This window comes from Hemiscyllium ocellatum, chromosome 21 (assembly GCF_020745735.1).
Source record: "Hemiscyllium ocellatum isolate sHemOce1 chromosome 21, sHemOce1.pat.X.cur, whole genome shotgun sequence".
In the NCBI taxonomy this organism is placed as follows: Eukaryota; Metazoa; Chordata; class Chondrichthyes; order Orectolobiformes; family Hemiscylliidae; genus Hemiscyllium; species Hemiscyllium ocellatum.
This window is the reverse complement of record NC_083421.1, coordinates 54,619,249-54,633,435: the sequence shown is the minus strand read 5'-3', so window position 1 is coordinate 54,633,435 and position 14,187 is coordinate 54,619,249. Positions and strand designations below refer to the sequence as shown.

Genomic DNA, 14,187 nt, shown 5'->3' with positions numbered 1-14,187 from the left:
TTTGGAAATGGGCAATAAACACTGACCTAACCAGCAACAGCCATATCTTGTGAAGAAAGAAAGTCATGGAATCATACAGCTTAAGCATTTCAGCCTGTGGAGGTCTTCTGCCAGCTCTTTCCCATGAGCTGTTTGACTCATGACACTCCAGCACACTTCTCTTGCATCTGCAAATGTTTCCATTTCCAATTAAGGCTTGAAACCTAATAGTAGACTTTGTTCTAACATGTTTTCAGGGATTACATTCACATCATTATAATTCATTGTCTTTTAATCTAGATGACTTTTCATTTTCTCTTGGTTACGTTTGTCAATCTTAAATTGGCATACTCTGATTATCCATGTTTCTACCAGTAGAAAATACTTATCCTATCAAAACTTTTGAAAGCCTTTATCAAACCTTGTCTTTGCCTTTTCTGCTCCAAGGTGAACAACCCCAGTCTCTATAGATAATTGGTATCACTCTAGTAAGTCATCCTGGAGCCTTTCCAAGCCTTTGAGATCATTCCTCCAATCAACAAGCTATGCCAAAAAGTGTCTGTTGGTATTTAGTAAACTTGCAACATAGATTATAAAAGTGGTTAGTATTAGCATTATGTATACCCATTCAACATTGTTTTAGCCAAAGTATTTAATATTGGTGCATAAGATTTACATAAGCCAATATTGAAATGTGTTGCCCAAGGAATATGCTTCTAATCTTATTAGAATAAAATAGAGTATATTTTGTGAAGGTTAAACATTAACTTATGTAGTTTACTCTGGTACAAAGTCAAAGGGTTCACAACTTTGGTCCCTTGTTTTAAAAAAGTTTGAAAAGGTCATGCATAACTAGATGGCTATTATTCATGCATGAACCTAAATAGAAATGTTTTCAAGCTATCTGACTAATGCAACATTAGCAGTCTGATCCTGTCCTCCACGCCTGCACAAAGGCATACTTTCACAGTAATCACTGTGAAATAGTTCTACCCATAATCTTCCTCAGTTAATGCCATAAGTGGTTTATTTTCATATCCCTTGCAAAGAGAGCTGGGGAACGCCCAAGTCTTTCTCCAAATGGTGGACGTCACAGGACGAATGTATCTTATGCACATGAATAGAAATCCTAAATTTAGAATGATTTTTTTTCTGTTCAAGCTAGAGTAGTGATGCTTCCTCTACTAGACAAAAACAATTCTGTAACTTTGACACCAAGTTTTTCTTTCATTTTGGTCAGAAGAAGACAAAATAAATTAAGTTGATATGGTATCACCAAAAGGCAATGAAATCTTGGGTAGTACGTAAAAAGCAAGGAATTCATGCTAAACCCTGATAAATCATTGGGTAGGCTTCAACTGGACACTGCTTAATTCTGAAAAACACGTTTTCAGAAAGATGTCAGGTCATTGGAGGCTGCATTGGAATGTTGGTTGCAGAGATAATGAAGATCAGTTACATGCAAAGACGACAAAAGCTGGAATTGTTCTCAAATCTGAAGGTAAAAAATGATATTTTAATTGGTGTTCAAATTTAAGGAGGAGTTTTGTAAATAAAGTTAAAGTTAAATTTCAAAACTGCCAGAGGAGACATGAAAAAGTTTACAATGGAAGTTGAGTGTTGACAGTCAATAGCACCACCACAGGCTGTGGATTAACATTGACTAGGGAACTGAAATAAATTGAACCACCAATATAATTACTGTGGTGACATGAGCATTTCAGAAATTTGACTCTGCAAAACCTCTCCACCATAAGGCACAAGTCAAATGTGAGGGAATGTGCTCCACATGGGTAGATAAATGCAGTTCCCAAAAAAAGTCAAAAGAATCTTCACATCACACAAGGCAGACTTCTTTGTCTCTCCACCCACCTGTGCACCACATCCAAGTTGTAAAAGATCAGCTGAACAGTCCACCACCACCATTTGAAATCCATGAGCTCTACTACATTGCTGTGGCTACGGAAATAACCACTCGTGAATTTGAGAGATTCAAGCAAGTATTGTGCAAGGGAGACACTTGTTTGGGCAATTAAGAAAACCTACCAATGACCATGCAAGCAACAGCTTTTTGTAATCCTTAAGTTCATAATTGCACAACACGTTTTCGTTACTGGCATTAAAGATTGCAGTACGTCCATCACATGGTGAGTTTCATAACTTAGTCAGTGAATTGGACAATACATATTCAGCTGACGTTTCGGCCTTCATATTGGTAGTTACTCAGCTGCTTTGTCTGCATTCATGTTTTACAAGGGTCATTAAGATCCCAACAACCAGCACAATACTTAACCAGCCAGAAATGAGAACACACACCCAGAGCTACATTAACTACTCTAGCGATTGTTGATTATTTTCTAATGTCTTTAGCAAGATCAATTGCTTTTGACCCACCAAGACGTTAATGAACAGTAACACTACCGCTTGCCAAGTTCCCTAGCAAGCCTTCGACTTGGTCTTATATGGTTATTCACTTGTCCACTGTCGCTAGGTTACCTGGAGGTCCCTCCCTAACAGCAAATGGGGATGCGAACACCACTATTCGGCGTGTAGCATCGTGATTTTCTCAAAAGGCAATTACAAACGAGCAACATATGACGAATTTTTTTTTAAAAATGCTGCACTGTAGCTCTCATACGCATATCACTGCTAGAATAAATGTATGCTGCACCACTGTCGCAGTAACCGGTTTTTGTCCTTCATTACATTCAGGCGCATTTCCGCAGCTCGTCCTATAGATGTCGCTGCCCCGCAGCGGTGGAGAATGCCGGATCTCAACCGCGGGGCGTGTGCCCGTGAAGGCTCCGGGCTCACTCTGGAACGCGCAAAAGCACAAGCGCCTTTTTTCATGGCCGAAATCGGTAGTAGTTAAAATAAAGAAACGAAAGACGACAGACACCATTTCTTCCTCCGTTAACATTTCCATTTTTCTGTTCTCCGGTATCGGTTCCCGCCCCCTCGTGCCCCGCCCAGTGGCAGGTGTCGCGCGCACCATCAGCTTCACTTATGCGTGATTGATGTACAAATTCTTCAGGATTTTAATCTCTCCCTTCTACCGCCGCCTAATTCCCCAAGCAGACCGTTACCCTGGGTAGCTTTGATCATGCGGACTCTAATATTTGAAGCCCGCGGACGGTTGCTAGCGTCTCTTCCCTCCGCCCCCGCCTCGCGCGGACCGTTAGTCAGGCTCCTCCTTTGAATTTTCGGCTGAGCCATACCATCGAAGGAGTCACGTACCTATATCCTAAGCAAGCCCACACAAACCCTGACTTTTCATTTTAAAAAGTGTTTTCTAATATCAACCTGTTCACGCATGGATATTATGTAGTTCTGGAGCAGGTGAGACTTAAACTCACACCTAGCTCAGATACTGTGATATTACCACTTGGTCACATGAGCCCCTCCCATCAATATACCAACAATTGACTACTTTGTCCCCCAGATAAGTATTCACTTTTCTCCATGGGGCCTACCACTATCTGCAAATGCACAAGTATGTCCATTGATAACTCTTCCTCCCTCCCTAGAAGGTTAGTATCCTCCATTGGATAATCTCTCCATTAATACTGACACATCCATTAACTCCATATTCCTCCATTGGGAGATTATATTCTCACAGATGAGTGAAGAGTCTCTCTCTCTCTTCCCCCCGATTTTGGTGTGCACTCTCCTCCATTGGGAGGGGTCCAACTTATTAATACAGTGACATCCATTGACACACGCATATCTTCCATTAGGAGAGGCATTTCCTATCTTCATTGACACATACCATACTTTGTGGCCTTGTAAGTACGCAAACACATCCATGGGCACCTTATCTTCCTTTGAAAGACATTACTACCTCCAAATAAGAACAGAAACTGAAGAAACTCAGCAGGTCTGACAACATCTACAGAGAAAAAACAGTCAATATATAGGGTCTGGTGATACTTCTTCATAACATCCCCTTCCCCACTGGGCCCATTTATAGCTAAATATATACATTAGCACACCTCTTCATCCATCGTGGGACGTTTCTTTTCTTCCATTGAGGCACCCACCTTCTCCATTAATACACTATCCATTTGCCATTGGGGAGCACGCTCCTTCTCCATGCGTACGACTCCTTCCCAGCGGAACAACCCCACCTCCACTGGGAGGTGCACATCCTACCCAATAGGCCACCCCGATCTCAATTGAGTGAGACATGCTTTACCCCTTTGGGTTACATTACCTTTTCGATTGGAGACCAAACCCTCCCCAAATTTGGCCAGCACCTCCTCCAATACATCACACCCACTGTTCCCTTTGGGTAACCCCCTCCCATTTTGGGGAGGCACTTTCCCTTTGGGATGTGTAACCATTCCTCTCCAGGACACTTCTCTCGCCCAATTGTAACACGACCCATTTCCTTTGAGACACCACCATCCCCATTGGGACAGTCCCTTCTTCATTGCAAAACAATCCCGCGCCCATTGGGACACAAATTCCCCTCTTGGTGCGCGCGCACACATCTGCTCTTAAACTCCCCCCCCCCAACCGAAAAACTTCGCCGCGTCTACAAACCTTCCCTTTCTCCTCCTCTGCCGCAGCCCCCCACCCCCGAGAATCACACCTCCAGTTTCCCTGCCCCGCCTCCTCCCCTCCCCCTTGTGCCGCGCTCCGTCCTCCTGAGCGCGCTCCCGCCCTGTCAGCCGTTGGCCATATTGTCACCAACTCAGAGTGGGGAGGGGGAGGAAGAGCCTAACGGAAAACCATGAAGGAGGAATGAACCCCGAACCCAATTCAGAATAACTCTCTTCGGCCCCGTAGCGGATTGTCGCCACTTTGTTTTGTGTCAATTAGCAGTTGCCTGTTCGCTTTTTGACTTTGTTCAGACTATTTTTCATCTTAATTCTGGAATTGCACGCCGACCATGAGCTGGGGAACGGAGCTGTGGGTGAGTGAGATTCAGGGGAGGGGGAAAAAAATGAAAAACAAAGTGTGTTTGATTAAATCTGTTGACACTTATGCCACTCGGTTCGAAATCAATGAAGAGTGAAAACGAGTTGAGGAAAATGCCTGTAATTATTTGCAAACTGGTTAATGATCACTTCTGAGCTATTTAACCATCTAAACGATTACTTGCGATTTTAAAACTTACAGGCTTTATGTTTTAAAATGCATTTTTATCGCATTGATTAATATAAGTATTAATATGAATTGGATGCAAAATCGGCGTGGGTAGAAGATGATGGTGTAATTTTTTTACTAAAAACCTTTTTGATTTTTACCTGATGTGAAAGGAGAACCAACGGTCTGAGCCAGGAGGAGATCAATAAGCCGAATGGTTTATGATCGAATCATACTGAATTAAAAATTGCAGTATCTCAAGTGGTTTGATTTATGTTAATGGAAATTTCTGTTACTGTAAAAGACGAAGAGTCAAGGAAAGGAAATGGAATTTTAAGCAAGAAACAAATCGGTAGTGTGCGCATTGGGCACCTGATCACGGCAGACAAAGGTATTTTAATAGGTTGCAAGTTATTACAATGTTTCTCCCCCTCCCCCAACCAGTAATAAAGTGGGTAAATCCTGAAGGAGAAATGCTGCCTCTCACGCCTTGGATAAGCATGGCAATGCTTGGCTGTATCCAAACATACCTTGCATTCAGATTCTTCTAGAAAGGTTTTACCCGTGAGGGCCATCAAGGTGAGCTCATGAGGGCACAGAGATAATCGCTGGTAAATATTATTGCTGAAGGAAGCAGAACTGTTTGCTTCTGTCACCTTGTTAATGCAAATTAGACACCATATGAAGTTGATGATGAAGGGAGAGGACATCATTTTAAAAAAAACAATCTTGGTCAATTGGATTGAAACGGTTATTAGTAATTAGTAAGAAAATTGCTTGTGGATTGTGCAGAGAAATTAGGGATACTGTGTATTTGTTGCTTTGTGGCAGATTAGAATTATTTGTATAAATATACAAAGTATAAATATGATTTTGGTAAGAATTTAACTGTCAATTATAGCAGTCCTAGCAGTAGTAAAATGTATGACCATTGATGGTGGTCTTACATGTGTGCAAAGAGGAAAGTTTTAAACCGGAGTAAAACTACCTCAAAATATCTGTTTACAATCTGAGTAGTTTCTTGATTTTTGACATTTTTCATCACTTACCAGTTAACCTTTTAATGTGAACATTACAAATGACTGATAATTGCTACCAACCTCCTCAAAGCTGTTGTAAAAATAAATTTACAAACTCAGTTGGAGACATTGTCTTGAACTTCACAACCAGTGAAAACATGGTCTATCATCCACCATAGCAGTTTGTATTTTACAGCTAGTAGATTTAGCAATTTGAGTTATCAATCAACTTATTATCAGCTGACATCTTAGCAGAACAGTATATTGGTAAGTTCATGCTGCAATCATGTCTTAAATTATCTGGAGTAATGCAAGAAATTGATCAACCTGCATTTAACATGCTCACCAAACAGGAAATGCTATGTTTGGATATGTCGGTAAGTCCAGAACAAATCATGCCTGAGTAAGCCTAGTGTATTTCAAGACAACTCCCTCCTTAGAAAACTCCTTCCACCCCAAACTCAAGTGTAATTGGTGGCCTTAAAGGACAACTGTTCACCACAATTCTATCTTAGATTTTTGCTTTGCTTAAAATAGTTCCTTTTTCAAGTCTGTTCAGAAAGTGATATCCCAGATGTAAATGCTTGTCTTGTTAAATAATAATGAGTGATATGATGTGACATAAAATTCTGACGACCAACAAGCTATACTATAGGAGGTCAGCTCCTATCCTTTCTTTATTAATTCCTGAAACATCAGAGACAAATTTATGATATTTTGAATTGAAGACATGAACTAAGTGCTTATCATGTGATTCAGATTCCTTGATCAGATTGTTGCAGCTGAACCATCATTCATTGCTCCATTTCCTAGTAAATTGATAACTTAGCTTATTAAGTAAGAAGTCTAAAATATCTTTCAATTATTAGAGCTTTAAATATTTTACAAGTGGAATTGCTGTTCTCCCAAATTGGAAATTGGGTTCTGATGTAGCTTGGTACAATGGGAAGAAATTCAGTTTTTCTGATTATAGTAAAGGCCTTCCGGCAGCTTTGAGCAAATATAGTTTAAGAACAGAAATTGTCTAAAATCATGTTACCATTGATACACTAACAAAGAGCAATAAGTTTGAGAAATGGAAAAGTTAACATTGCTTTTCTAAAATTGGGGCAGAATTGGCCCAGCACTGACATCCCTGTTTGGAAATTAAGGATCTAAAAGGAATTGGGGTACAACTACACAGTGGGTGACACAGGTCGTAAAAGTCATTTTAAAAGAGTAAATTGAGCGCTCTCATATTTAAAGGATATGACCAACAATATCAGAAGTGGGCCATTTGGCCCCTTGAGCCTACTCTGCCATTCAATAAAATGATAGCTGATATTTCATGTTTCAAATTCCATATTCCCATATACTCCCAACAACCTTTGATTTCCCTACCTAACAAGAAGCTATTCATCTCTGTCTTAAAGATATTCAATGACCCCTATCTTCACTGCCTTCTAGGGCAGAGGATTCCAAGTCGCACAACCTTCTGAAAAGATTTCTCCTCCTAATGTAAACGGTCCGATTGGGAGAAAGTGAGGACTGCAGATGCTGGAGTTCAAAGTCAAAAAGTGTGGTGCTGGAAAAGCACAGCCGGTCAGGCAGCATCTGAGGAGTCGGAGAGTCGCTCTTTTGAGCATAAGCTCTTCATCAGGAATGCAGGCTGGGGCAAGAATTTTACCAGTTTCCTCACTTGAGAATGTAATTTTTAAAAAGTTCTGGGATTCACAGATGAAAGAACTGAAACCATGGTCATTCTAAAAGATGAGAGACTTAACAAACAATCCTGGTCTCTCTCAATATATAATTTCAGTTGCATCACACTGTAAACTTTTGCTATAAATTCTATGTCTAACGATCTTATACTCCACAACCACTTGATGAAGGAGCAGTGTTCCGAAAGCTAGTGCTTCCAAATAAACCTGTTGGACTATAACCTGGTGTTATGTGATTTTTAACTTTGTACACCCCAGTACAATACCAGCATCTCCAAATCATATGGAACTTGTAACCACAAGATTAGTTGAAGTGAATAGCATTGATACATTTAAGTCAAATCATTTTAATACATGAAAGAGAAAGGAATATAAAGATATGCTGATGGCATAGAAAGAGGCTTATTTGGAACATAATGGCATAAGTCAGTTGTTCCAAATGACCAGTTTCTGTTCTGTATATTCAATGTAAGTTTTGGTGCACAGACATTTTGAACTAGCAGCTGCCTTTTAACTTTCTTTTGGTCCTACTTGATAACGGATGTGTTTCTCAACTGACTTGCTGGGTCTACAATATCAATTGTATTTCTCAATTGGAGAAAATTGGAGAAACGTAGTTTCATCATTAAACATGAAATGTTATGTAAATCTTGTACGTTTACTCGAAACAGTATAGTACTCGCTCATTTTCTGAATTTTAAGAAATGCTGTTAGACTGACTTAAAAGATAGTTAATTGAAATATAGTAACATAATTGTTATCTGTAAATCAGAATGAAATGCAATAACTAGGTTTTCAGTTAGAATATTACTTAGTAAAATAAAAAAAAATTTGGCAAATATCAGATAAAGGTGATTATGGGTTTTAGTTAAACTGAGCAAGAAGGATTAATTCAAATACTATCAATGTTATAGTTGACATTTGAAGTCAAAGCCAGCCAATTACCTTTAAAGAAAAACAAGTATGTGAAGATTGTTTTGTAAATAGCAGACTGTTTGATTTAGTTTGGAAAGAGTTAAATGGTTGATAAAGCAGTTAATATACTGCAAATTAATTATTTACATATTTAAAAAGAGACTGAAACTGACATTTACATACTATGATTGCAAGTTGCTACTTAGTGTTGCAGTGTGGTCTGATTCTTTCAGCATTTATTTCATTGACAGTTCCCATGCTGCAGAGAAACAAGATATTAATTGTCCATTTGTATCTATTACACATCTTGATTTGGGTTAGTTTAGATTTGTCATTTGAAAATACACCATAATGGAACGTGAGTTGATGCTTGCGATTAAGCAAGCTTTTTGAACCAAATTCTCATTCGCGAACGTGGGCTTTGACCTAGTGTTCTTTATGTTATTAGTCTATGTTTGTGCATTACTGGTTTAATAACAAAACAAAGATTGTACCAGTGACTATTTTCTTAAAACTTTGCTTAACTACCCCAACAAATGTCATTGCTCTTTATCATCCTTACTGGTCAGTAGCTTAGTTAAGTTCTAAGTGACATATTTGGCAACATGAAAGTGATTCAGTTGTATTTACTGCATACATGTTTGGAGCTTTCTAGGTCTGCTGTCTCTTTGGCATGCAAGGTTACAAACTAAACAATCAAAGGAATTCTCTTTTTCGAAGCCTCTCAAAATTAAATAAGCCTTTCGAGTCTGAAGGCAATCACTTGTCAAATTATATTTCTAGCTAGATAGGAACAGTGTTATCTTGAAGTAGTTTGAAAACTAAGAAAGGAAGAAGACAAATGCTAAGTCCAAATACAGCCTTTTTTAGACATGACATAACAGGAAGGAAGGAGTTGTTATTCATAACGTGCTTTAGTAGCAGTTTTAACTCTCCATGCTGAATGTTATACTCAAAAATAAATTAGTTCAGGCCACAATGAATTATTATCAAAATTATTAAAAGCATTGAAAGCTTAGGACATCCCAGCACTCTAAGAAAGATACGAAGAAGTAATTCTCTTTTGCATCTTTACTACATCATGATAATTTAATTAATGGTTAAATTAACCATAAATATTTTGTGTTTGAGAAAATACTTGGATTTTCTGGGAATTTTTTTAATGTTTTGCAGTGTAGTGATAAGATTCATAGAGCTGTGGAGGTTTACAGCATGAAAACAGGTCCTTTGGCCGAATGTGTCCATGTGCCCAGTTTTCACAATTAATCTAGTCCCATTTGGTTCATATCCCTACATACCCAGGCCATCTATGTGGTTGTCCAAATGTTTCTTAAATTACAAAATTGTCTCCACCACTACCTGTGGCAGCCTGTTCCAGACACTCATCATCTTTTGTGAAAAATTATCCTTCTGAACCCCTTTGTATTGTTCCCCTTTCACCTTAAATGTATGCTCTCTAGTTTTAGACTCCACTACCATGGGGAAAAGCTGTTGGTTCTCTACCTTATCTATGCTTCAGGGAAAAATTCCCAGCGTATCCAGCCTCTTATAACTCAAACCTTCTGGACCAGGTAGCATCTTTGTAAATCTTTTTTGCGTTCTTTCTGGTTTAATAATATCCTTTCTGCAGTGGGGCAACCAGAACTGCACGTGGGTACTCTAAATGTGGCCTAAGTTTGTACAGCTTCAACAAGACATCCTGACTCCAATACTCAATGCTCTGACCAATCAAATCAATCATACGGAAAGCTGCCTTCTCCACCCTGTCTACCTTTGACTCCACTTTCAAAAAGCTATGAACCTGTACCCCTTTGTTCTTTAGCATTCTAGTCCTACAAGGGAGGGTTTAAACTAGATGGTGGGGGTGAAATTCTCAACAGCAGAGAGGCAATTGCAAGACTGGAAGGAGAAAATAGTAAGTTGAAGAGACAGGTCAGGCTGGAACATGACAGAGAGCAAGGAATGTCTATTGGATTAAATTGATTCTATTTCAATGCAAGCAGGCTGACTGGTAAGGTCAATGAACTCAGGTTGTGGATAGGTACATGGGACTGGTATATTATAGCCATTACATAAACATGGCTAATGGAGGATCAGGACTGCCAGCTTAATCTGCCAGGATACAGTTGCAGGACAGGGGTGGTGGAAACAGGGGAGAAGGCATTGCATTTTTGATTAGGGTGAGTATCACAGCAGTAATCAGAGATGAAATAGCTGAAGGATCATCCAGTGAGGTTTTATGGAGCTAAGAAATAAGGGGATAGTGAAGTTACTGGGGTTGTACTATAGGCCCCCACGTAGATATCAGGAATTAGAGGAACAAATGTGCAGGGAGACTGGCAAGACTTGCTGGAGCAATTGTGATGCCAGAGTAGGGGATTTTAATTTTCCTAACATTGACTGGGATAAGGGCTTAGGTGGGGCGGAATTTGTTAAGTGAATTCAGGAGAGTTTCTGTGAGCAGTATATAGAGAGCCCTGCTCGGGAAGGAGTAAAAAATCAACCTACTCGTGGGAAATAGGGCAGGGCAGGTGACAGAGCTAACAGTGAGAGAGCACTTTGGCACTCGTGACCATAGTTCTATTAATTTTAAAATAGGTCTGGAGAGGGACAAAACTAGTACACAGTTTCAAGTTCTAAATTGGGCAAGGCAAGTTTTTCTGGAATTAGACAAGAGCTTGCAGGGGTTGACTGGAGTAATGTCTTTGCAGGCAAAGTCACTTCTGGCAAGCGGGAGGCCTATAGAAGTGAGATAGCTAGAGTTGAAGGTCTGCATGTTCCTGCAAGGGTGAAGGGCAAGGTTGGCAAGAATAGGGAACCCTAGATGACAAGATATTGAGACATTGACCAGAAAAAAGGAGTCATGGCTCAGGTACAGGCAGTTGGGATCAAGGGAGTCCCTGGAGATATATAGGGGATACAGAAGTTTACTGAAGAAGGAAATCAGGTCGATGAAAAAGGGGCATGAGATAGCCTTGGCTGAGAAGATTAGGGTGAATCCAAATAGGTTCTTTAAGTATATTAAAAGAAAAAGAATAACTAAAAAGAATAGGAATTCTCAAGGACCCAAGTGAACATGTATGTGTAGAACCGCAGGAGATGGGCGAAGTCCTCAATTAATATTTCTCCTCTGTGTTAACCGTGGAGAAAGACATGAAGACTTGGGGACGTTAGTGGTGGTATCTTGGGGCTGTCCATATCACAGTGAAGAAGGTGTTAGATATATTAGAATCAATGAAGGTGGATCAATCTCCTGGTTCTGACCAGATATATTCAGGAACACTGCAAGAGGCTAGAGAAGATATTATGGGAACCCTAGCTGATACTTTTGCATCATTGTTAGCCACGGGTGAGGTCCTGGAAATCTTGACAGTAATGAATACTAAGCCCTTATTCATGAAGGACTGCAAAGAAAATCCTGGGAACTATAGACCAGTAAACTTAACATCTGTGGTAGGTATGTTACTTGAGAAGATTGAGAGATAAGACATACATACATTTGGAATGACAGGGTTGTATTAGGAATAGTCAGCATGGCTTTATGCATGGGAGATCATACCTCACAAATTTGTTAGAGCTCTTTGATGAAGTGACCAGGAAGGTTGACAAGGGCAAGGTGATAGACATAGTCTGTATTGATTTCAGTAAGGCATTTGATAAGGCTGTACATGGTAGGCTGCTCTGAAAGGTGAGATTGCATGGAATCCGGGGTGGGGCTGACAAATAGAATACATAATTGGCTTGATGATAGGAAACAGAGGGTCATAATGGAAGAATGCTTGTTGGACTGGAGACCTGTGATTAGTGGAGTGCCTTGGGTCGGTGTTGGGCCAATTACTGTTTGTTATCTATATCAGCTATTTAGATGAGAATGCCCAAGGAATGATTAGTAAGTTTGCTGATGACACTATAATAGGTAGTATTGTAGACAGTGAGGAAGATTTATCAGAAGTTACAGCAAGACCTTGATCAGTTGGGGAAATGGGCTGAGAAATGGCATATGGAGTTTAATATAGATAAGTGTGAGGACTTACATTTTGGAAAGTTAAATCAAGGCAGGAGTTTCATGGTGAATAGTAGGGCCTCAGAGGGTGTGATTGAACAGAGGGACCTTGGAGTTCAGGTGAATGGTTCTCTGAAAGTGGAGTCACAGGTAGACAGGGCAGTGAAGAAGGCTTTGGGCACATAGTGCCCTGACTGAAGGCCAGAGTATAGAAGTTGGGAAGTTATGTTGCAGTTGTACACGACATTGGTGAGGCTGCACTTGGAGTATTGTGTTCAGTTTTGGTCGCCTTACTATGAGAAAGAAATTATTCAACTAGAAAGAGTGCAGAAGAAATTTACGAGGATGGTGCCAGAACTCCAGAGCCTGAGTTATAAGGAGAGGTTCGACAAGCTAGGACTTTCTTCTTTAGACTGTAAGAAACTGAGATGGGGTGGTAAAGAAGTGTTTAAGATCATAAGAGACATGGATAGGGTGAATACACTAAATCTTTTTCCCAGGGTTGGGAATCGAGGATAGAGGGTATTATTTTAAGGTTAGAGGGGAAAGAATAAAAGGGAACCTGAGGGACAACGACTTTACATCGAGGGTAGTACGCATATGTCTACTCCACTGCCCTCATCTACTTTCTTGGTTACTCTTTCAAAAAAAACTCAAGCAAATTTGTGAGACAATTTCCCACGCACAAAGCCATACTGACTATCCCAAATGGGTCTTTGCCATTTCCAAATGCCTGTAGATCCTGTCTGTCTGAATCCCCTCAAACAATTTACCCACTACAGATGTCAGGCTCAACAGTCTGTCATCCCCAGGCATTTCCCTGTAGCCTTTGTTAAATAATGGCACAGCATTAGGCACCCTCCAATTTTCATCACTTCACCTGTGGCTGTCAATGATACAAGCACCTTTGCCAAGGGCCCTGCAATTTCCTCCCTAGCTTCCTGTATAGTTTTGGGATACACTTCATCAGGTCCTGGGGATTTATTTACCTTTAATGCATTTTTAAGACTTCCAGTACCCCTCTTCTGTAATGTGATCTCTCTTCAAGACATCACTGTTTATTTCCTCAAGTTTCTTAGAATCCATGCCTTCCTTGATGATAAATACTTTCAAGAAATATTCATTTAGGATCTCACCCATATCTTGTCCCTCTGCACATAAACAACCTTGTTGATCTTTAAGAGGTCTATTCTCTCCCTCATTACTTTTTTCCCTTTCCTGCACTTGCATACTCTCTTTGGATTTTCTTTTACCTTATCTGCCAAAACTATCTCGTGTCCCCTTTTAGCCCTCCTGACTTCCATCTCAAGTGTACTCTGACACCCTCTCTACTCAAGGATTCACCAGTTTCCAGCTGCCTGTATATGTCACATGCCTCCTCCTTTTTCTTGAACTGGAGCCTCAATGACTCTAGTCATCCAGAGTTCCATACTCCTGCCAGCTTTATCCTTCACTCTAACAAGAACATCCTGAACCCCCA

The 14,187-nt window shown here is 40.1% G+C and overlaps 1 protein-coding gene across 1 annotated transcript in view; it reads left to right on the top strand.

Annotated features, from left to right (window-relative positions):
- The first annotated feature begins 4,694 nt into the window (after positions 1 to 4,694).
- The window catches only part of LOC132825709 (formin-binding protein 1), a 222,760-nt gene continuing 213,267 nt past the window's right edge, over positions 4,695 to 14,187 (top strand). Inside the window, exon 1 of the mRNA XM_060841113.1 lies at positions 4,695 to 4,897. Coding sequence (XP_060697096.1) covers positions 4,874 to 4,897 — 24 coding nt within the window. The 5' untranslated portion in view covers positions 4,695 to 4,873. The remainder of the gene's footprint in view (positions 4,898 to 14,187) is intronic.